Raw genomic sequence first — 24,947 nt, forward strand, 5'->3', positions numbered from 1 at the left:
TCCTGTCATCAAAGTTTCAGTTACCTACTTCTTCTGGGGGACTGGCATGGGGACTAGGTCCCCCTTTCCATTTTCCATTTCAGAACTTACTGAAAAATGTGAACTTCTTGTAGTCTTCAACATGGCCCATAGTTCAATAAACAGCATAAGTCAATGTTCCGAACTGCAAGTTACAGAAACTCAAGCCAGCTTGAGCAAACAGGGGAGTTGGTTTGATGGATATCGGCCTATCACGTGGCATCCGAAGGCAGCCGGGCCTCTGCAGGGACTGGAGCTTCCAGAGTCAGGAGGGACTCTGTCTGCCTCATCTCGCTCCATTCTGCTGCATTCATCTCTCCCTACAGACTAGAGATTTCCTCTTCTCTGTCTACGCGATAGATGGAAGGTGGCTGGTGCACCTCCCAAGTCTGTGCCTCTTGAGGTCCAGCAAATAGCCCAGATAAAAATAGAATCTCACTCCTAATTCTGAGTTTCTAGGAGAAAAAATTTGGCCCCCTTTGGGTCAACCAGGGTAGGCAGCCCCGTTCCATTAGCTGTGGCTGGAAGTGGGGTTGGATTATGATGCGAAATGGTTGTCAAGAGCTCCTGACTCCTGTTGGGGTCTCAGGAGATGGGCGGATACCCCAAAGTGTCTCTACTGCAAATACAACCCACAGTAATGTGAACTGTAGACATACAGCAGTGCAGTGAGGTGTATGTGTGTGGACGAGTTTGCCTTAAGGGAGATGTGTCATTGCCCTGCATCTTATTTCGGGGAGAGGCAACCCACCTGGCCAGTCTTTCAGGACCCAGCATTCAAGTTATCTTTGCTTCACTCCCATTCTTTATTTTATGTATCCAATCTCTCCTCAAATCTGACATTTGGAAATACCTTTTGGACTCATTATTTCCTCTCTATCCAATCCACACCACTAACCCCAGCCAGGCCTTAGACTCCGTGCATCTAAGTTACTACAACAATTTCCTGGCTGCCTCCCCTCAGGGACATTCTGTATGTCACTATGCAGTTAATCTGCTGTGTACCGCCGTTCTCTTCTTAACGGCTCCCTTCCCCACCAAATAAATCTCAGACTCCTTAGCCTAGAATTTACAGCTCAGGCAGAAGTAATTTCTCCTTTTGATCTTACCTCCCTTCCTGCTTCTGGCCCTAAAAGTAGGGCCCACCTAGGTAACTTATCACCTTAGACTTTGCAAAGGTACTTACATGTCTTAAGTATGGTGCAAAATGTGCTGTCATTAAGTATATTAAGGGAAGAATCCACATCTGGTCCATTTCTACATCTCCTGAGGCATCTGATACAGTCTCTAAACGAATGATAAAACACCTGAAGTTTGCTTGCTCATTCTATATCAAATATGGTAGAAGAACTTTATGTATATTATGCGTTTGCAATCTTCACAGCAAACCTGTAAGGTAGGTAGGCAGTTAGATCTATTTCAGAGATGGGGACACAGAAGTTTCGAGAAGCTGCTTATCTCGGATCTCACTGCCAGGAAGAGACAGAGCTGGAAGATGAAAAGAATGAAGGACTGTCTGGGATGTCTGCAGCCTGGAGCCACCTTGTGGACCTGTCCTTGTCAATCCCAAACCCCCAGGAGCCAGGAGCCAGGATTTGCTCTCTTCTCCATTGTGCACTCGGTATATCTGCCTTGCCCATGGGAATGCTCCCCAGCTTCCCCGTCCCAACACTGCACTCCCACTCTGAGGCTTATTGATGCCCCAGGATCTCTCGAGCTCTCTCTGGTCCATGCTGTTCTCTTGCTCTCACAGCCAGGCTAGCCTTTGGTCATTTCCTCGTTGTTCTACATGTGTTTAGTTGCGGTCCCCAAATAATTCTTGGGGGCAGGAACCCCTGGCTCATGGCGGCCCACAACCTTCCTCTACCCCAAAGTGCTCACTCTTCCTTGAGTACGTTCGGAATGTTCTTTTTTAACCACGTGACTGGTAGGAAAACATGCAAAGCGAAAGTTATTGCTGGTGCATTAAGAGTAAGCAAGAGATGGATGTCCCCTTTCATTTTTAGCAGGCTCTAAACATTGCTTTAGGAATCTCAGCAGCCAGTAGAAACCAGGGAGAAAAAGTTTTCATTTTTTAACTTATATTTATTTTTATTTTTTAAAAGTAGGCTCCACACCCAATGTGGGGCTCGAACTCACAACCCGGAGATCAAGAGTCGAATGCTCTGACTGAGCCAGCCAGGCGGCCCCAAGAAAAAGTTTTTAGTTCAGAAAAAAATTGGAAACCCACTTCTTTGGTCAGACACTGGCCTGGAGGCTGGGGAGGATTCTGAGGGGCCAAGGTCTGCCTCTGGGACTTCCTTGTGCCTTTGCAGAGAGCCCAGCTGGCTGCAGTGCCCCGTGTAACCCTAAATCCACATTCTCATGGACCATGGGCTGGGCTGAACACAATGGCTCACCCAAATAGCACCGAACCCCCGTACTACTCAGGGGACGGGTCCTGAAGATTTCCTGCTAATTATCCCAAAAACAGACATTCAAAGAATGGGTTCTTCCCTTTTGATTTCACTGGAATTACAAGCTTTTACAGCTAGACAGGTTGGTAGGGGTCCTGGGATCTGACTATCCCACATTGCCTGGAAGAAGCAAAGGCCCCGGATGCAGGACTTAGGCAATGTCACAAAGTCCAATGGCCTAGCCGGAGTTAGAGCCCCTTGTCCAGGTGGCAGCCCCAGGACTCGGGCGTCTGGCCCCAGTGGCTAGTTAGTTTCTACCATCCTCATTCCTCTCATTGCTCCGTAGTCCTGTCTTCCAACTTTGTTTTTTTTAGTAAAAGAAATGTTTTCTTTTTTTGCAGTCTGAGTTACTGATACATCCTTTCCCCCCTTTGAACAAGCTTCTGTTTACCAAGTCCCACAAAGACTCAGTGCTTTTAAAGTGAAAATACATGCTAAAATGTGGCCACTTAGTCATCTTAAATATGTTACATGTTTGAAGCATGAGTGGAAGAGTAACTATGGCAAATCCTGATGAGATAGATACTTGACATTAATGTTGCAGCCCTTGATCCTGTATCGTGTGTGTGCTGTGTATATCACCTCTCGGCACCTAAGTGAAATATTCCTTTAAAAACCCAGAACTAATTACATTGTTATTAAACTGTCTCTGTATTCAAGACAGATGAAGACACATGAATTCATTTAGTAACTGATTGGGGTTTTTTTTCTTAAAGATTTTATTTATTTATTTGAGAGACAGAACACAAGGGAAGGGGAGCAGCAGAGGGAGTGGGAGAAGCAGACTCCCCGCTGAGCAGGGAATCCGACGTGCGGCTCGATCCCAGTACCCTGAGATCATGACCTGAGCCGAAATAAGGAGTCAGACACTTAACTGACTGAGCCACTCAACTGCCCCCTGATGAGAAGTTTTATCGAAATGTTTTAGAAATTAAGTGACAGCCACTTAAGTGATACTCTCAAACAAAGAAAATAAAGTAACTTTGGGGCTAATGAAAAAAAAAGGGTTTAGTACCATCCATCAAACGTTCTAAGAACACGTATCACTGCAGTAGGAAGAGATCATCTTTAAGAAGCTGTTTTCCTGGGGCGCCTGGGTGGCTCAGTCGTTAAGCGTCTGCCTTCGGCTCAGGTCATGATCCCAGGGTCCTGGGATCGAGCCCGCATCGGGCTCTCTGCTTGGCGGGAAGCCTGCTTCTCCCTCTTCCACTCCCCCTGCTTGTGTTCCCTCTCTCGCTGTCTCTCTCTCTCTGTCAAAATAAATAAATAAAATCTTTAAAAAAAAAAAAAAAGAAGCTGTTTTCCTGCTAAGCCTGCTGATCCCCAGAAGTCCAGCTTCTCTGGGAGGCGCAGCCCAAACGTTGCGTGATGGACACGGCCACACTGGTCAGCACAGGCATGCCGAGTCTGCGGCCATCCGGTTCGGAAAGACCCCAACAAGTGCACCTGCAGCTTTCTTGGTGTCAACATTTGTGAGTGGTCCCATTTCAAGATGGCAAGACACAGACTGTGTTTGCTGTTACCATTGTGGTGTCAGTGGTCCCCTTAGGTCAAGATCATAGTTAGATTCATTTCTGCCAGTTCTTCTTTGCACTTAAAACTTGGCCCTGGAGGGCGCCTGGGTGGCTCAGATGGTTAAGCGTTTGCCTTCGGCTCAGGTCATGATCTCCAGGTCTTGGGATCGAGCCCTGCATCGGGCTCCCTGCTCCGCGGGGAGCCTGCTTCTCCCTCTCCCTCTGCTGCTCCCCTGCTTGTGCTCTGTCTCTCTCTCTCTCTCAAATGAATAAATAAAATCTTTAAAAACAAAACAAAACAAAAAAACAAACAACAAAAAAAAACTTGGCCCTGGAGCAAAAGCAAGATTATCTATCTTATTTCTCACATGGATCTCAACATGAGAAGCAATTTTCACGAATGGCTCCCTGAGGTACTGATAAGGGCTGCAGAAAGATTGAAAAGTAAAGATCTTATTTGTTCTCAGAGGCGAGGGGAGCTGCTGTCCATAGAGGGGATGGGCAAGCGGTCACAGGAAAAGCCTGCTGGATCATACACAAATCATTGCTTTCCCTACCAAGTTCCAGCTTTCTTCCAGATCGTTCTGTAACAACTGGCCAATACTAGATTAGCGATGAGGCATGTGCCAACCCGGGATGTGCGAAGCACAAGTTTCTGTGGATGGTTTCTTTTGTTCATAATGATGAACATCTGCATGAGCTTCCCCACCCTCACTGGCGTGACCTCACCAGATATCTGTTCCAAAGATCTAGAAAACGTGGCCGATTCTCGTGGCTTCTGAATCACCCACTGGGTTGCAGTCATGAAGCCACCGGCAGAGTTTAATGCGGTGAACTATTAAAATGTTCTTCGGTTCATATGATTGTCTTTAGTCAAGAATGGGTCATCTAGGGGCTCCTAGGTGGCGCACTCGGTTGAGTGACAGACTCTTGATCTTTGGCTCAGGTCATGATCTCAGGGTCCTGAGATTGAGGCCCAGGTCTGGCTCCGCGCTCAGCATGAAGTCAGCTTGGGATTCTCTCTCTCCTTCCCCCTCTACCCCACCTCCCCCTCTCTCTCTCTTAAAAAAAAAAAAAAAGAAAAAAAAGAATTGGTCATCTGGGTTCTGGCCATATTTACCAAGGAAAAGAACTTCCTGTTCGTGATTGTGGGGAGGTCCAGGAGAAGAGTTCCCAACGCAGAGAACATCATTCTTGGCGTAGGAAATGCTTTCTCCTTCTGTGTTTTGAGTGCTTATCATTTCTTCCGCTGCAGCTATATTTGTAGCCTGGCCTCAGTACCTGTGATATCCTTCAGTCTGGAAAGCGACCGAACAAACCTAAGCAGCTCATTCTGTTATAAAACATATTGGTGCATTTTCTGCATACTTGTTGATATTTTACTGTGCATTTTTTTTTATTTTTTATTTTTTGTAAAGATTTTATTTATTTATTGGACAGAGAGAGAGACACAGCGAGAGAGGGAACACAAGCAGGGGGAGTGGAAGAGGGAGAAGCAGGCTTCCCGCCGAGCGGGGAGCCCAATGCGGGACTCGATCCCAGGACCCCGGGATCATGACCTGAGCCGAAGGCAGACGTTTAATGACTGAGCCACCCAGGCGCCCCTTTACTGTGCATTTTAGTTGCGTTCTTAGAACCATACTCTTAGAATATGTAGACCAACCTTCCTTCGCCTTTTTAAAAATCTTACACTTTTTACAAAATATAGAAAACTTTCCCCCTACTCCTCCTGTCCCCAGAGAGAATACATATCTGTAGGCTTTATCTGTAGAAGGAGTATATTTGTTGTACAGAGAGCTATGGGTAAAATCTCTTTTAAGGGTCTTTTAAATTTTCTTCCAGTGGATTTTTTTCTTTGTTTGGAAAAACCGGAAATAATATTTTCAACCTTTGGAAGTAAGAGATACATTTGTAGATGCTAGTCTTCCTGTTTGAACTTGAGGTTATTTGAACTTGGCAGGTGGACAAAGCTTCAGACAGTGCCCATTGCTGTCTTGTCTTAGCTGGTGGCCCAACCTCTGCTAAGTCACCCAGGCCCCAAACCTGGGACCCCTCCTGGACTCCCGTGACACCCTCTCTGCACTTCACATCCAATCAGTGATCAAGTCCTGTTGACTCCCTTTTCCTTCTTTTCTTGGTCCTCTTTTGTGCTAGGCACACACTAATGGGGCCCAGTGGTTGGCAAGCCCTTTCGTCTGTAAGACATTTGACAACTGTACTCTGTGGGTGCTTGTGGAATGGGCTCCACACAGGAGCCCCCCAGTTTTACCAAGTTTGCCTACCTACTCTTTGGTTTGCTAGGTGGCCCTGATAATATGTCTATATTATCATACGAGCTCTCTGTATGAGCTTGTCATTGCTCCACAGCCACCCACAAACTTAGTGCCTTAAACAGTAATTTGTTCCGTACCAGGGCTTGGCTGCAGTGGACTGACCTCAGCGAGACTTGGCTGGGAGGCTCAGCTGGGCGCCTCTGCTCCACGTGTCTCTCACTCGCCTTGGGAGAGCAGCTGCGTCAAAGCAAGCTCTTCTGAGGGTGATGTTGACTCTACCTTGCAACCGTCACCGTCCTAGGTGAAGTCACTACCATCTCCTACCTGGATTAGTGTCCAATCTAACCCTCCCCCCACCGCCCATAAAAGGTGGTCTCCCTGCATCTCTCCCAATCGATTCCCCCTATACAAACTTCATCCTGCTGAAAAACTTCAATAGCTTCTTACAGCCGCAGGCCAAGGCTCCCTGGGCCTTCTGCAGTGTGTTCCCTGCCTTTTGACTCATCCTTGCTTGCCAGCCATCCTGGGCTGCCTGTAGGTAGTTCCTTGCACGGTGCTCTCCTCCTACCCCCGCACCCCCCCATTCAGGTCTTTGCATATGCTGTTCCTCCTGCCTAGAGAGCTCCTCTCCCTACCCTTTGTCCAGCCAACTCCTCATTTAATCTTCAATTTAAATCACCCTTCTCTCAGGGAGGGCTTTCCAGATACCCCCCCATCAGCTCCTAGAAGACCTTTATTTCAGCCTTTGTAACACTCCTCAGACGTGTCCTTTCTCATCCAGTTCCCCTGCTGGACTGCAAGCTCTGTGAAGGCAGGGGCTGCCTTGTTCACTGGTCTCTCCCTGGCGCCTGGCACCAGCTGGCTCGCAGTCAGCGCTGAATGAACGAAAAGACCAGCAAAAGGGGTGGCAGGGAAAGGTCTGCAGATGACCCGGGATGCTCAGGATCTTGGTTTTCACACCTGCCGATGTGGGGGTTGGATCAGGTGGACTCTAATGCCTGGCAGCTCCGCCATATTGTCATCTCTGCAGATGTCCCCCTAGCCTGTCCCCTTCGCTCCTGAATGCCGGGTGGCGCTGTTGGTTGTATTCAGGTGCTGGAGATGTTGGATGAAGCTATGGATGAAGGGAGTTTAAAGTAACTGCTGTTGGTGGCAGGGCAGAGTAGATGTGGAGCTAGCTACGTCAGATCCACGATCATCTTTCAGCTCCAGAGTCCAGAGAACAACAGCCATCAGAACAACATAGCCATGCCTGTGCTCAAGAAAGGCTTCCCGGTATCAAAGCATGATAGCCAGACCAACCAAGTGTCATCTCCGGAGGTCTAGAGAATAGCTGTGCTTGGCCAATGGTTTTGTCTCAGAGGTTAACTCGTATTGGCATTTCTCACTTGCTAAATGCTGACACCGCAAAGTGGTCTCCAGACTCCAGCCCGAATCCCTCCTTCAGAACAGCCGAGCACACTAGAGAGATCCGCGAGGCTGAGTGTGATGTGGGGCTCCAGTCGAGCATGGGGAATGCTTAACTATAGAAACAGACACTCCCAAGGGCATGTCACTTTATTCAAAGCTCTGGAGTCCACCTTGGGTCCTCTGAGTTGAGGAGTGCCCAGTGCAAGGCTCTGCCTGCCTCACCTGTACCTGGAAGACAGGCTCTAGACTGTGGATTTTATGGGGCAGGATTTTTTCATGTCTTTCTATATATTCCTAATGCATAGTTATTCTTATCCGAGTCACAAAAATTAAACTGTTTAAGGCTTTGGACCTGTTCAAACCCATTCATGGGCTTTATTTATTTATTTATTTATCTTTTTAAAGATTTTATTTATTTATTTGAGAGAGAGAGAGAAAGAGAGAATGAGAGAGAGAGCACGAGAAGGGGGAGGGTGAGAGGGAGAAGCAGGCTCCCTGCTGAGCAGGGAGCCCGATGTGGGACTTGATCCTAGGACTCCAGGATCATGACCTGAGCTGAAGGCAGCCGCCCAACCAACTGAGCCACCCAGATGTCCCCATGGGCTTTAATTAACATAAAAGTGACCTGCTGTTATGTCCTGCAGAACGAGCTAAGTTTGCCTGGTCCACTGCCTCTGTGACTCAAATCTGGGTGCGGGGGGGGGGGGAAGTCTCCTCTGGAACGGATACCCTGCTAGTAACTTGACACTTCAAGGGGACAGGTTCAACCCTGGACTTAGGTTTCCAAGTAGCAGCTGCTTTAATTCATTAAGTGTAAATCAGAGGTGACATTCATTAGCTAGTCCTTGGACCATTTCCTACTGACGCAGAGTGGAAAAAGTGACCGAGAGCCGCACATCCCAGGGTGGGTTACTCTGTCCCATGACAGTTAGCTGGAGAGAGAGAGCACATTTCCCACTTCACCTATACTCACTGTCTACTCCGCACTGTAGCGCTAACATTGTTTGCGGGGTGGGGGTCAGGTCCAAGACCTACCAAGGTGCAGGTGTACAAGAGTATCCACGGGCAAAAGCCTTCTGAAATCCTAAGTTGTACTGCCAACCAGGAGTACACTCGTAATTTATTCTGAATGCACAGCAAAATCCACCATCTGGGGGTGAGGAGGGCACATGTGATCTTTTCACATGGGAGAGGATGAGGACCCAGACTTGACTCACATGACTATAAGAATTAGAATGACAGGGGCCGTGGGTCAGGGGCAGGTTCAGTGACACTGTCATTTTAGAATCTGGAAATATTCATATGAGCCTGTTCCAAACCTCAACACCTTAAGTCATGAATTCACTTAGTGCCTTTTACAAAGGTAAACAAGTCACTCAGATAGTATCTGGGTCCCCCATAAAATCCCCAGAAATCAAGTAAGTTATTTAATACCTTCTTATTATGTTTTTAGCTAATGTGTTTCCAAGGCTAAATGCACACAAATGTCTTTATTACCTGCAACATCTTCAAAAAGCAGAGTTTCCTGAACTGACTAGACGTAAAAACACCAGGGGACCTTTAAAAATGTAGATATAAATGATCATGCCTCACCTCTCACTTACTAAGTCAGAATCTGAGGGGAGGGAAGCGCTGAGAAATTCTTCTTAAAAAAACTCTCCAATTCTGCAGATGCTCATGGCTCTGTGAAGGGAGCTCAGGGAAGCCAGCTTTGGGAGGCAGAGCCGAGTGGCCCTTTCCCAACCTCAGCGTGGGCTGGGGGCACCTGGATGTGTTAGACTCAAGATTCGGATTCAAAGCATTTGGGCTGCGGCCTGAGATTCTGCATTTCCAACCAGCTCCCAGGCAGGGCTGCTGGTGCCCATCCTCAGACCACACTCGGAGTAGCAGGGCCACCAGTCTCCTGTCTCCAGGTGGGGAGCCAGGGGTGAGCCCCTCTGTGGTTGCACTGGACCCAGCTATAAATTGTGGGATGCACCTTCTACCCCTTTGGCCTTGCCCTACTCCATGCTGCCCTCCAAATCTTGGGTGCCTAGACTTGTCTCCACAAAGGGAGGGCTCAGCTCGGGTCTGGACCCTCCCTCTGGGTCCCCACCGCCCTCTGCAGGCCCTGACTCAGCAGGAAACGAAAGTGCATTCATAGTCAGGAGCGTATCTGGTGTAGGAAGGCTTCGGGAGACAATTCTGTTTATTGTCAACGAAGAGACAGAGGGTGGAGGGGCTCTATACAGGTGGTGGTGAGATACAAAAGAGGAGTGGGGTCGAGAGGAGACGCAATAATACACAGCATTATTCTGAGCCAGCTCCAGCTCTTCACTCGGACACTTGAATCAAGGAGAGCCAGCCACCCTTTTCCACTAAGGCTGCAGAAGAATGGAAACCGGACTCAGTTTATCAGCTCCTACAGGGCAGGCCAAGCAAGAGGCTATGCTAAGCTGATGGAAGAGGCCACTTGTGGTCTGGGGGGAGCCTCCACCCCAAGCGCAGAATGGATGCTGAAGCTGGTCCACGGCTGCTGGTGGTGGCTGGTCCCGGCCCCCTAGGTCCTAGGCTTCTCTTGATTCTCAATGATAATCTTGTCAGTCAAATACATTTGGCCGACGTGGACCTGAAGGGAAAGAAAGACACAGGCCCATTAGCGGTGAAAGGTCAGAAAGAGCATTTCTAACATTTAAATGCCAACGTCTGCCATCCCAGGGCTGTTCCTGGTGGGGAACTGCATCATGGGGCAAGTGTAGTCACCCGGTTGGCCTTTGCTAATTCCACACCCTCCAATTCCCACTTCCCTCGCTGTGAGAACAAGTTAGAGATCCACACTCCCTCCTTTCTGGCCTTTGAAATGGCACCAGCAGCCGCGGCCTTGGTTCCTCGGGCTTCCTCGCTGTCCTGAGCCGGCTGAGACCACCCACCAGGTTCCCCGGCTGGCGGCCAGAGAGAGAGCCATCCGGACGCGTGTAGAGCAGCTCCTCACCGAACACGACCCCCTCCCTTCAGAACCGGCTCTCCCATTTGGAAAGGCTTCAGCATAAAGCAGAAATGTGCCTTGCCTATGTTGGGCTAGAACATGGGTTGCATGAAGGGCACTGCAAGGGATACGGCTGCCTGTCTGTCCCAGGCTGCGCCGAGGACCGTGGTCTGGGTTCTTTCACCTCTTGCCTCTTGTCTTTCCTGCCCTTTCCTTTCTAGGTGTCCTCTTACACTGTTTCTGCTAGTGGTTCCCGCCGTCCCAGGTGGATGCTGCCGCCATAACCCGGGGCCACAGCAGGTGACTGGTCCTTCCTTTGGAACAAAGGGTCTTCACGAGGTTTCTCCAGAAGCATTTCCTAAGTGATACTTTCTTAGAACCAGGTACACTGCAGAAAGGATTTCAGAGGAGTCGGTCACCACCGGGTGGTTTGGGGTCTTTGCTCTTTCAGTAAATGAGGGAGCCTCTCCCTGGCTGTAGTGACTACCCAAAGCAGCCGGGGTCAGAATCAAGACCCTCCTGTGGTTTTCCCAACTTGCTTTAATAGTCTATTCTATTTTTAAAAAAGATTTATTTGTTTGAGAGAGAGAGTGCACGCAAGCGGGAGCTTGAATTCTGATGTGGGGCTCGGTCCCAGGACTCAAGATCATTACCTGAGCCAAAATCCAGAGTCAGGACACTTAACCCACGGGGCCACCCAGGTGCCCCATATAGTTTATTTTTTTTATTTGCATATAGTCGAGACATCGTGTTACACTGTTGCAGGTGTACGACATCATTATTCAACTTCTCTACATATTATGCTCTGCTCGCCCCAAGTGGAGCGGTCACCATCCAGTGCTCTATTACAACATTATATTCCCTGTGCTGTACCTTTTATCCCCATGACTCATTCACTCCACCACTCGAAGCCTGTATCTCCCACTCTCCTTCCCCCGTTCTGCCTACCCCCTCCCGCGACCCGGCAACCATCAGTTTGTTCTCTGTATCTATACCTCTCATTATGCTTTTTGTTTGTTTATTCATTTGTTTTGTTTTTGAAGTTCCCCATACGAGTGAAGTCATTTGGTATTTGTCCTTCTCAGTTTGACTTATTTCGCTTAGCATAACACCCTCTGGGTCCGTCCATGTTGTTGCCAATGGTAAGATCTCATCTTTTATGGTTAATATTCTATTTTAAAATGATGGCCCGCGAAAGGGGGAGATTTTGACACTACTAAGGTACAGTGGTGCTCTCTCCCCAATGACACCCCGAGAGACCGTCTGAACATTCCCATTCTTCCATGCCACTGGTTATGTCTTCTGGCGCACACTTGCACAGAGGTGTCCTGATGGCCCGTGAGCACTAGTAACTCACAAGCATCGCGGTGCCAGGGGAAAGTGAAGGAGGAGGTCAGAGCCACCGAATTATTGAAAAAGACAAAGTACAGAGTGGAGATTTAGGAGGATGAGGATGATCGTGTAGATATTTTCACTGCAAGTGAATTCCTTAATTTGATAAAAGAGAAAGGGGGTGGCGATGGTGGGGAATGAGTGCTCTGCACCGTTCCCAACAGAAGTTCAGTGTCTTTAGTCTCCCTTCCCCTTGTCAATATAAAGAACACATATGGCTTCAGATGCAAGCAGGAAGGGTGGGCCTGGGGTTCCGTGGACCACACTTTGCATAACGTAGTCATAAACCATTTTGGAGGGTGAGATTAGCTGGATGGAGGGAGAGTCATGACGAGTAGAGCACAGAGGCTTGTCCTGGCCTCCCTTCTGGATGACCCAGAATAGCTGCGGGGTGAGCGGGAGCCACATGCACCCTTCTTCAGGGAGGAGACTGAGAAGCAGTGTTCACCACGCCGGATGCTATACGATTTTCAGATGCTAACCTCAACAGACAAATGGGCCCACTGTCAACGTTTTTTAGAAGAAAGGCTAGTCAGGGAAATCCAAATCAAAACGTCAATGAGATACCACCTCACACCAGTCAGAATGGCTAAAATTAACAAGTCAGGAAACGACAGATGTTGGCGGGGATGCAGAGAAAGGGGAACCCTCCTACACTGTTGGTGGAAATGCAAGCTGGTGCAGCCACTCTGGAAAACAGTATGGAGGTTCCTCAAAAAGTTGAAAATAGAGCTACCCTACAACCCAGGAATTGCACTACTGGGTATTTACCCCAAAGATACAAATGTAGTGATCTGAAGGGGTACGTGCAACCCCAATGTTTATAGCAGCAATATCCACAATAGCCAAACTATGGAAAGAGCCAAGATGTCCATCAACAGATGAATGGATAAAGAAGATGTGGTATATATATATACAATGGAATATTATGCAGCCATCAAAAAAAAACCCCCCATGAAATCTTGCCATTTGCAATGATGTGGATGGAACTAGAGGGTATTATGTGAAATAAGTCAGTCAGAGAAAGACATGTATCATATGATCTCACTGATATGAGGAATTCGTAATCTCAGGAAACAAACTGTGGGTTGCTGGAATGGTGGGGGGTGGGAGGGATGGGGTGGCTGGGTGATGGATATTGGGGAGGGTATGTGCTATGGTGAGTGCTGTGAATTGTGTAAGACTGATGAATCACAGACCTGTACTTCTGAAACAAATAATACATTATATGTTAAAAAAAAAAAAAAGAAGATAGTAGGAAGGGAAAAATGAAGGGGGAGAAATCGGAGGGGGAGATGAACCATGAGACTATGGACTCTGAGAAACAAACTGAGGGTTCTAGGGGGGAGGAGGGTGGGAGGATGGGTTAGCCTGGTGATGGGTATTAAAGAGGGCACGTTCTGCGTGGAGGACTGGGTGTTATGCACAAACAATGAATCATGGAACACTACATCAAAAACTAATGATGTAATGTATGGTGATTAACATTACATAATATAGTAAAATTAAAATAAATAAATAAATAATAGAACTACCATATTGGGAAAAAAAAGAAGGCTAAAATACCAATTATTTTTAAAGGACAAAAAAGAATCGTTATCTTTTGGGGGGATGTCTAGGTTAATAAAAGTAATTTTATATAACAGCTCAAATGATTCATTTATATTTCATTGATCTTGGGACAGTTTAGCAGGAATCCCTCTTAGAAGTGTTGACAATACCATGTTCCACGAGTGCTTGACTGAGTTTATCAGTGTTTTTTCAGGGCTCTAGTGGCAGACAGAAGTTATGATACGGCCTAAGGAAGAATTCTTTCACACACTTGTCAAAAAATGGAATCGGCTGCCTCAGGAAGCTGTCAATGCTCTGTAAGGAGGAGAAGGTGAGGATGGAGAAGGAATTTATATGCTGGACAGAGGTGGGACCAGATGGGCTCCTTCCACCTCTCAGCCTCTGTGACAACTTGTTGGGTCACCAGGACCCATCTCAGACATCTCTCAGAGCAGCTGGGTGGCCCCCGAGTGGCCCAGAGTTGAGCCATGTATTCTAATACTCTGGAAGAAAAGGGGGTCTCCTTGATGGACTGTTTGAAGATCCAGCAGCACATTTATCACGAATAAACATGTCTCCTCCCACACAACTCACTTTGTGGACACTGTGTTAACAGCCACCTTCTTGATGGATGGGCTACAAGGACACGGGGGTTCTCTTGTCGTGTGGCCTTTTTTTCCTGTGCTCCTAAACCTCCAGGGATGTGGTGAACAGAGTAGTGGTTCTCCTTGTCCACCAATCTAAAGGATGGAACCTTTGGGGGAGGGGTGCTCTCTTGAAAGAAATGCAGATGTGATACGGGGTGACCTAGTTGCAAGCAGCTCCACGTAAAAGGCTCCAAAGAAAACTGAAGAATGAAGAGCAAGGGGAGATTACAAAGAGCTCAGGTTGTAGGGAACTTCAATCAAAACAAACCTTCAGAAAAATAAAATAAGATGGAAACAGAGAAGGAGACAAACCATGAGAGGTGCTGAACTCTAGGAAACCAACTGAGGGTTGCTGGAGGGGAGGGGGTGGGGGAATGGGGTAACTGGGTGATGGGGATTAAGGAGGGCATGTGATGTGATGAGCACTGGGTGTTATATGCAACTGATGAATCTCTAAATGCTACCTCTGCAACTAATAATACACTATATGTTAATTAAATTGAATTTAAATAAAAAATTTAAAATAAATTTAAAAAATGAACCAAAAAACAAAAACCCTTCAAGTTTGCAGCCCATTTTGACAGACATATGAATTAGATTTTAAGTATTCCATTCAAATACAACACTTTTATGGCTTTTGGGGGAAAACAAAGAATGAAATCAGATCTTACTGTTAATGATGTTAGGAGAGCACACCAATTAATCTCTGTCCAGGTCCCGTGGTCTGATAGTCACTATCCTCGGGTGGCTGCTCACCCTCCTACGAACCATGGAACTTCTCCCTGACTGCCATGACACTCTGGGTCTTCCAGCTTCTGTCTTTGCTCAGGTTCCTCCGCCAAGAAAGGCTCATTCCACATCCACCACACAAAAGCCTACCCACCCTTTGAGCGAATGGTTGAAGCTTCCCTGGGGCCCCTGTGCAGAAGGGGCTCTTTCGCTCTCTCCTGGGAGCACTTAGTGCATGTGTCTCTGTGCCTGGACCAGTTCCTCTGCATGAGCCTCAGTGACTCTGGGGAGAAAGGCGGGGCTCACGTCCCACTTGTCCAACTTAGGACAGGACAGTGCTTTCACAGGACAGTGCTAGGCATGTAGAAAGTGCTCAGTAAGTACTCGGTAACTAAAAATACCAGAGTCTATCATCCCTGGTCATAAGCAAGGCTCTATGTCCACTAGTTCTAAAACCTGGATCTGTAAGTAATTATGCAGTGCTTTGGTGGTGAGTTACTAGTGGGATTACGGAACTGATCAAGGCAAGTCAATAAAAGTAGCAATAGGACCATTTTATTGTAACAAGAATGCTCATTCACTGTTAAGGAAAATCAAATGATTTAAATTTGGCCCAGCAGAAAATTTAAAGCTGTAATCCAGGGCTATAAGGGATTAACCCAGAGCAATTACAGAAGATGGAAGAGAAATATTCAGTTCATACAGGGAGGAAATATTAAAAAGTTATTTCAATGAGAGCTACAGAAGCAAGGCAATAAATGTTTGCATAACAGTTCTGTTGCATTTATTTTGGCTATAAAATGTGTCAGCACACATGGGGGGGGGGCAGCCAGGGACAGATGCTGCTGGTGCTAATGACGGAGCATGTCGCTTCTGAGCTGGAGGTGAGAGGAACTGGTCAATGAAGCGAGGAAGTACAGTTACCAGCTTCAATTTACAGCCCTTCCAGAAGCCCCAATGGGCTTAGCCAGCCACATCCGACTATTACCATGCATAAACTGGTCATTAAAGCTGATCACACTTTTATTCTATAAACTTCAGAAGCTGGCATTAGAGTCCATTAGAAAAACACACAGCTTACTCAACCGCAAGTAGATGGGCTGGCTGGCTGGCCTAGAAACACTTATGAGCTCGGAGACTCATTAGGCAAATAACCTGCTGGGGAGGAAGGAGGAGGATCCGAGAAAAGAAAATTTAGTACATTTCAGGTCTTCATTGCTCACTCATCTGCAGCAATGCGCTGTCCCCTGTGCGCCACATTTCAATCTGATTTGGACTCGGAGGAGCTGGGCTCCATCACGAGGGGTGGGGGCGGTGGGGAGGCTGCACTGGGGCCCTGCCTATTTCACACCATTGTTATGAGAATCAAATGCGATAGGAGACTTGATGTACCAACTGCCCCAGATACTTCCTAGGGCTCCATTACGTTCATTGTCTTCACGTTGTTGAGAGGATTAACTAAGAACAGTAGTGGGTATGTAGTCAGGGCTTGTTAAATGTTACTGATGTGCATGGCCTCGTGCACCGCCCGTCTGCTGTTGAGAGGAGTACCACCGGGTGTTAGATCCTGACCTCAAAGATCTCGAAGCCTCCTCACACTCTGGCTGTAAGAGTCTATGATTCTGTAATTGTCAAACACACCCACACTGTGGAGAGGGTGTCAGGGATGTCTGATACCACCTCCTGTTCGTGAACTTGAGCTTCCCTGGCTGGACTTGAGGACTGACAGACTCTCCTCATCTCTGCTCTGGGCCCCAGCCTCCTGTCTGGTAGGCCCATGATGCTTCCGGCTGGTCGTCAGAGTGGTCTGGTGTCAGGAGGTTGCTCTGGGCACTGAAAAGTTAGAGAGAGGCTGATAGCTGGCTCTGCTGGAGAAGCCTAGGGAGGGACTGTCCCTGCTCGCTGTGCTCTCTGAGGATGGTAAAACCACCCGGGCAGGGATGGTTCCCTGATGGGGGACAGTGACAAACTCTGTCCCTGGCATTGTAGTGATTACACCACTACTACCGATGATGATGATGATGATGATGATGAAAGGTAATAGTCACATTTAATGAGCAATGACTGTGTGCCAGGCACTGTTCTAAGCATTTAATTAAGTCAATTAATTAGAAGTATTTAATTCTTCCTACCTCACAACAACTTTATGAGGAAGATACCATTATCATCATCAATTTGCAGGCTTTCTACAGGCAAACCCCATCCTTGGTATTTGATTTCCACATCTGGAAGGAGTGTAATTGCTCAGATGGGCATGCCCTTCCATTTCACATATAAGAATCCAGCATCTCAGTGGATCCCACTGAAAATATGATGAGAAAAGACAGTAAAAACAGTCACAACAACAAACAACACACCTAGACATAACCCTAAAAAGAATTAGTGTAAGGCTTTAAGAGAGAAGAACAATAAAACTTAAAAATGTAAAATGAGTTTGGATGAAATAAGATATACCATGTTCATGGAAGGACTGAATCATATAAAAATGTCAATCTTTTGCCAAATTAATTTATGTTTTAACACGATAATGAAAATCCCAGTGGGGTTTTTTGAGGTATTTGAGGAAACAACTTTCATGCTTATTTGAATGAATACAAAGTCAAGAATTAGAAAGAATATTTTGATGAGGAAGATATTAAAGCATTTTTGAGATACAACTGAAAAAATTGGCACTGGCCCAAAGAGAGAGAAATGAGCAGAGTAAGAGTTAGAAACCAGACCCTACCGAACAGAGGTAGTTAATACATAAAATCGTACTCATGGGGATTTGGGGCTTAGCTTGAAGGGGATGTGGTAACTAGAACATTTCTTTGAAGTCCCCTACTGATCTTCATATAAATGGTGTATTCTGTTCCATAATAAATTTATACTCACTTTATAAAAATGTTTTCCCAAACTGTCAAGTAACTCTGGCCCTTTGAGAAGATGCATTTTATTTAGCCTGTGCCTTTGAGTGTCCCCGACACACCCAGTTGAGAGGCATCCTTTTATTTCCTAAGGTAGTTACACTTGATATGAACCACCAACATAAGTGAATCCTTTGATAGCAGAATTTCAGCTTTTGGCCTCTTGTCAGACCACAAGTTCTGCTGACCACCAACTGTCTGCTTCTCCCATGGAAGGTGGGCAGGACATTTGTGCCCCTCCTCTGACCTATAATGATGTCAGACAGTTTTCCATCCTGCCTGCAGCTCGCTCCACGATTCTTCCAGTGATATCCCAGCGTGAAGCGTCACTGTCACAGCCTTGCCATAGTAGAGCACCTGCTGTAGCAACCATTTTTCAAAGAGACCATTTTTATCATACTTGGTTTCCTAATAAGTTTTTAAAGAAGCTAACTGATACAAGGATACATGAAATTATATATAATTTTTTCAATCTTTTCTGTTTAGCAGTAAGAGGTAAAATCCTAGGTCACATGGTCTTCCTCTAAAAATAGCTCTTGATGCATATGCTCTTTTTCTTTCTAGAGTCTGGTAGCCTAAGTTGTTTTATGAAATATCTACATATAGTAACATAATATTATTGCTTTGGAATTTGCCATCATTTTATGAACTAGAAGAATGCCTGAAATGGCCAAAGTAGATCTTCGAGAAGTCAGTCCACAATTAGATGTACAGCAGAGAAAGAAGGCCAGTGCAAAGAATCTAGAGATGAATCTTCTTGTGTTTCCTCTCTCCACACATGCTCCATTCAACTCCGTTAGCCTTGAATTTTAGATACTGGATATTCCTAATGTGGAGGGAGGTGGTGAGGAGCTGACTTCTTATTTTCTCTGTGATATTCCTGGCAGCGCAGTGAACAAATCCCTATCTCTTCTCTAAACCCCATGTCGCAATTAATACTTACTGTGTTTCCTCCTCACTGGTAAGGACAAGAGACACCCCAGATGCAGGATTGTGTCCTCTCATCAGTGTGACCAAGCGCCCGGCTTACCCCTATTGTCCCAGCGTGATTATTAATAGAGCCTTCTTTCACTCTCAGGGGTCCCCCTTTGTGATGATGAATTATATGGTCGCCCTATCTCTTACCCACCATTGTCAGATTTCTAGGCCATTCCGTTGTTTTTCTGCATGTCTGATGTTCAGTTGAAAATTTTTTTAAAAAGCCCACCAAGAGATGGCCTCTTTCTTTTGAATTCCAGGCCACCAGAGTAAAGGAAATCAAACCATTGTAATGGGTCTCAGAAAACTGTGGCCTCAAAGAGCCTGAAGCCATGGGAAGCCAGCAGGGGTTCCCATTCCATCAGCATACTGTCCCCTCTGCAGGAATGAGTCCCTTTTTGAACAAATATACATGTAAGGCAGTGGGTCCTAACCAGACGGGCCTCAGAACCACGGGGTCAGCTCTCAAGGATACACATGGTCAGGCCCCACTCAGCGAGTCTCTCATTAGGGAGGTGGGGGAGGGGGTCCATGCATGTCACCATTCTCTTGCATCTGATTGGCACCCCTGAGTTCTACACTGAGCATAAATATAAGGGCATTCAGGCTCAGCATTTATTATTAGTATTTAAAAATGATCAGTTTTTTTTTTCCAATGGGTGAATATTTTTCCAAAAAAACAAACAAAAAGCTAGGGTTGGTATTTACCCACCTGGTGCTCTATGGGCATAGCCCTTCCAGAAGGTACAGTCGTGGACTACAAGACCAGGTTGGGGGAGGGAGGTGTCTTTGTACCTCAGTGTTGCTCTAGGATGCCACACTGTTAATGAAGGCCAGGGGGTCCTCCTACACCTGTCCTTTAGAGCTACTGGGTGTCTGTGGATGATTTCTACCTGCTAGTCTGGACCACTGCTCGGGGTGGGCAGACAGTTATAAAACAGGAGACAGCCACTAGCTGTCTTCCCACCCTATCCAGATAGTCTCCTTCCTCCGCCCCGGAGGCACAGGTGACCACGTGGGGACACTGGATACAAAGAGTCTGCCAGCCCCCTCGCAGGAGCCTCCTGGAATCCGCAGGAGCCTCCTGGAATCCGGGGTGAAGCATTGCATAACTAAGGCTCTGGGAGATGAAAGCATCCAATGGCAAGCATGCAAGTTAGCCCTGCGACTCAGTCACCGAGCCCTTCTTGGAACTGGGCAGAACTCAGAACCCAAACATCACGTCAGAGTGAAACCTGGCTCTTCCCTGGGATGGTGACAAGCCCAGGCAAAGCGCCAGAGACGCCGGCCTTCCTGCACTGCGCTCGGCTGCACCTCAGCCCCTGAACTCAGTGCTCTGGGTCACCAAAAGCACAGCAGCATGACCAAAATCCCGGCACCGCTATAATTAGTGACAAGGTGATGCAACTGCCTAGGCAGGCGATTCCTGGGATGGTGCTGGGACCAGCAAGCTCCTGACTATATGCTTATCAACTTGCTTGAGGAAGATCCTTGGCAAAGTTTCTGGGACAAGCAGGTGCTATTTTATCCCTTCAGGGACACCTTTTTTCAGGGTCAGCTTGATTCAATTCTGATTTTACTTTTTTTTTTTCTTAGAGAGAGGGAGAGAGGGAGGGGAGGGGCTGAGGGAGAGAAAGAATCTTAAGCAGACTCCACGCCCAGGGCGGAGCCTGATGTGGGGCTCGATCCACAACCCTGAGATCCTGACTTGAGGTGAAATCAAAAGTCAGATGCTTAACTGACTGAGCCACCCAGGCACCCCTCAACTCTGATTTTACATTTGCTTTAAGCCAATATAACTGAAAAGGTTAGGTGGCAAAAAAAAAAAAAAAGAGAGAGAGAGAGGGAGAAAGAAATACGGAGTTCGATGATTACCCACCACTTTAGACAATGGTTTCTAGAGACTTGCAGATCGACTTTATTTCATTTGGTTTGGCTCTGGCCACAGGTGGTCAGATGGTACAGAGCACGGTCACTCACACTACTCTGTTTGATTGGATAAGTTCTTCACTTTGTGGGCTTCCAGGTTCGGGGAGAGCACTGAGGCACCTGTCAGGAGTGACCAAGTGTCCCCAGATGAGCAACGAGCATCCCCTCCCCTCCTGTGCTCACACCTCTCACAGACCCAGGTTTGCTGGAACAGGTTCTCTGCAACAATCCCACGCTCAGCAGCTTCTGACAGATACCATGGCCGTTGGCAGCCGCCCTACCTCCACCTCAGGGGCCGGAGCCTGGCTCATGCAAGAAATGGTGTGAAACAACAGAAACAAACAAGAAGTCAAACTCCACCCCCTTTCCTCCAACTTGCCCCTTTGTCAAGCTCAGCATCTTTACATGGCAGGACACAGATCTTCCTTTCAACCAGCTGCCTTGCATTCCTTTGCATCCATCCCCGTGGGGACCCGCTATGTCATATCCAGGGACATTAAAACACACGGTCAACACTACATCAAAAACTAATGATGTAATGTATGGTGATTAACATAACAATTAAAAAACCCCATATGGTCAGCAACATCCTTACTTTCCCAGGGCTTGGGAACCTTCTGGGAAGGATATTAAACCTTAAACAACATTGGGGTCAGACATACATCAACACGTTTGATTAAGTGTCTCTCTTCTGTCTCTCCCCATCCAGAAGTCAGGTTGAAAAGAGCACCAAAATGGACAGGAGAGAAGAACACCCATGTGAACTGAAAGCCTGGCAGGGCCTTAGAGGGAGCACTGGGTCCAGATGCACTAAGGAGCTATGCTTGCCAGCCTCTCACCCAGCACTCAGGGCAGGGCGGAGATTTGGACAGTGGACGTCAGCAGTGATGGGCAGTCAGTGGATGGCACCTCTGCTTAACATGGCTCACCCCAACAATATCCTAATCCTGATCCCACCATCTTCCATAGGACCCCCAAATTGGCAGGGTCAAGGAGACACTTAAGTATACGTGTAAGGACCCCTGGGCATTCTCAGAAATGTCTGGGGGAGGGGAACCACTAGAAAACACAGGGTCTCTGTTGGCCTGGGGAGAGGGCAAAGATGATATTCAGCCAGTATGTACCAGACTTGCTAAAATGGGGCACGACCGCCAGACTGCGGGTCAATGGCTGCTGCTTGGGGACCTTCCCTCCCTGAGGGTCCATGATGTCTGCGCCTCACACTTAGAGTCCTCCCTCCCTCCTGCCACCTCCAGGGCAGGATGCCTGGACCTCACACTCAGGGTCCTCGTCTGGCTTGGTGGGTTGTCGTCCTGCTCGAGCTTGGCCAGTTTTCATTCTGAGGGGTCAAGGCCTGTGCCACACTGGTGGTTAAACATGGAATATCACCTACAGGGTAGGGGCTTTGGAGAATAAATTTGGGCTATTCCTGGAAAGTATAGTATGCATAGTATGCACAGGCTACTGATCACAAGGCTCACATTTTCTTGTTTCTTTCTAGCATGCTGCAGGGGAGATGTGAAGACAGCTGCGCAGAATGGCCTGTATTTTGCTCCTGGAAGTTATTGTGGGTGAAGGAGAAAGGGAAGGCCAGAAGCTAGAGCCTGAAATGACACCATGGGTTTGAGGAGATAGGGGCCTGGAGGTTCTCTTTTGGTGCCAGCCCAGTGTGGTGGCTCCTCGGAATTCCTCGGCACTCTCAAGGTCAAGCCCACCTCCCTGATCCCTGGGGCTCTAGTAGGACACGGGGAACTTGCCATCAGCTTACACCGCCTCCACACTGTCCCTGAAGCCCAGTTACTGAACATACCTTCCAACTAAAAGCCCGGGAAGCCAAGAATTAACCCCAGAAGGGCTCTACCAACTCTTAGACAGAAACATCCACACCAACATTGCATCATCGACAACGCCAACAGGAAAGATGGGCATCTTTTCTCTTCTCCCGTGGCTGTGTCCACTATTGCTCTCCACCATGTGACGGACAGTCCAGATTTCTGAGATATGTCACAGAGGGATGGTGGGCTGGTGGAGGAAATAACCAGTCCCTAAAGAACCTGCGGAGGGAATCAGCAGTCAACGAGTGAACTGCAGTTTGTCTCCCCGGCAGGCGGAGAGAACCCGGCCTTTGAATGGAGAGCTGCAGACACCCTGCCAGCATTCAGCCATGGCCAGGACACGTGGCTCTCCTGCCCACGGTTCTGCTTTCACTCGCCACAGAGCAGGGCAGGCTGCAGCGGGCTGGATTATCTGGGTGGACCCCCATTTCGGTGCCCTCCCGGTTTCCCCGGGAAGGAGACAACCAGCTCCCTGCAGCCTTGGAGCAACCTCCTTCCACCCGCCCTGGGCAGATGGCCACAGGGGAAGACACCGCGTGTGCACATGAACAGTGGCTTTTCTCTTAACGACCCCGACTTCCTTTAAATGTGCTCATCGTCAGCTGCTAAGGGGAAAGTGCAAGGAAATTAACCGGCCTGCTCCAACTTTTTGCCATGGCTGATTTTAAAGAGTCTGTGATCATTCTCTCCTGTCAGGGCAACTGCAGTTCAGCCTTTTTACTTTCACTTGCTTCAGTGAAATCATACCAGAGCCATTTTATGCAGATTGTGACAACCTCATACTCTGTGTGCAATAATTATAGCAACAACTAATAGCTATCTAGCACTTTACAGTTATCTGTACACTTTATTGGCTTGCCTGATCATTGTATGTAGAGCAGACATCCTGTTTTATTTTTTTAAAGATTTTATTTATTTATTTGATAGAGAGAGCACGCACAAGTAGGCAGAGCGGCAGACAGAGGGGCAAGCAGCGGGAGAGGGAGAAGCAGACTCCCCGCCGAGCGGGGAGCCTGACCCGGGGCTCGATCCCAGGACCCGGCGATCCTGACCTGAGCCGAAGGGAGACGCTTAACCCAGGTGCCCCTCAACCTCTCTGTTTTAAAGAGCCCTAGGGTCTAAGGGGTAAACTTAATTTATCCAGCATCACAGGGTCAATACTTATGACCCTGAGTTTTAGCAAAGCTCTAAATTCTATTCCTTTAAATCTCAGTGTATTCCGTGAGTACAGTGTGGTTTTTTTAAAAAAAAAAGTATTAAAAGAAATTAAAAAAAACAACCCCATCCCACCACCTCAAAATCACCTTTATTTTTATTTCTGCAAACTCCTTTTGTCCTGTTGACACACAAAACATTCAAAGTTGCTGTTTGCACACTGTCGCACATGTACTGTTTGGCGTGACTGACCAAGAATCCTGACAGCATCCCCCCAGGCTGTTTCTACGCAGCCTTCACAACTGTGTTTTGTAAACAATGCATTTCAACAGACAGCCTCACTTCTAGTAGCTCAGCTGAGAACATGATCGATTCTCCAATATGGTTAACTCCCCGCTACCTCCTTTTTAAACATTTTGGAGATAAGACTTTTTTGCTAGAAAACATATTACTCTGATGAGTCACGTGTCTTTTGCCTCTTTTTTCTACTCTTTCCTCCCCTCTGCCCCTGCCCCCGTGTGTCTGACTGGGCTACAAGTATGACTTCAGAAACGTGTGTCCCTCATGGATGGGATCTCTGAGAGAATTCTCTCAGTTCAGGGAAATGGGGATACACTTTAAATAACCTCGACTGCCCGAAGGCAGCCATTTAGGGAAGAATACACGTTGCCTAGAGATTGGGTTTCCTTTGCCAGGGCACGGGGGAGGGGTGGTCTTCCCTGGCCAAGCCCCCCCCCCCCCCCGGCAGGCATACCACCTCCTGCTCAGCCAGAGTTTCTCTGACTCCAGTGTGTGTGAGTTTGCCAGAGGGCTCTTTGCCAAGCCCCAGAGACCGACTTAGCAGATCTGGGATGAGGCCTCAGACCATGTTTGGAAAAGTGCTCTGTGGACTCGGGGCCTTCTGTTCTGTCTGTTGCAGCACCAGCCACACCATCCTGACTTTATATTTTATGCAGTTTATGTGTTTGTCTCTGACAGAGGCTGGGGCTGCATCTGTTTCATGTCCCTTACACCCAGCCCTGCGCAGTTAGCTTCCTTCCCATCCCCTGATGAAACCGTAGTCTCAGAAGAGCCTGGAAACGAGTCCTCATCCCATGGCCTGTGGGATACCTTTTGTGTCCTTGGGCATAGCTACGGGAGGAGAAAGGGTGGGACCCTTGCCCCACCTCAGTCCGCGGCACACAGCTGC

The 24,947-nt window shown here is 47.6% G+C and overlaps 1 protein-coding gene across 4 annotated transcripts in view; it reads right to left on the reverse strand.

The window, feature by feature from the left end:
• Window positions 1-24,947, reverse strand: part of LYRM4 (LYR motif containing 4) — a 277,622-nt gene that overhangs the window by 105,761 nt on the left and 146,914 nt on the right. Inside the window, exons 3-4 of one of the 4 annotated variants that reach the window (XM_035030783.1) lie at window positions 17,088-17,257; window positions 10,189-10,279 (exon numbers count right to left, since the gene is read on the reverse strand). The exons of 1 other annotated variant lie outside the window; for it this stretch is intronic. In XM_035030783.1, the coding sequence (XP_034886674.1) occupies window positions 17,126-17,257 (132 nt within the window). In that variant the 3' untranslated portion in view covers window positions 10,189-10,279; window positions 17,088-17,125. Of the gene's footprint in view, window positions 1-9,827; window positions 10,280-10,869; window positions 11,025-17,087; window positions 17,258-24,947 lie in introns of those variants that run through there. 2 more of the 4 variants (XR_004683814.1, XM_035030785.1) reach the window with 2 other exon arrangements.

Source organism: Mirounga leonina, unplaced genomic scaffold (genome assembly GCF_011800145.1).
Source record: "Mirounga leonina isolate KUSES-001 unplaced genomic scaffold, KU_Mleo_1.0 Mir_366, whole genome shotgun sequence".
NCBI lineage: Eukaryota > Metazoa > Chordata > Mammalia > Carnivora > Phocidae > Mirounga > Mirounga leonina.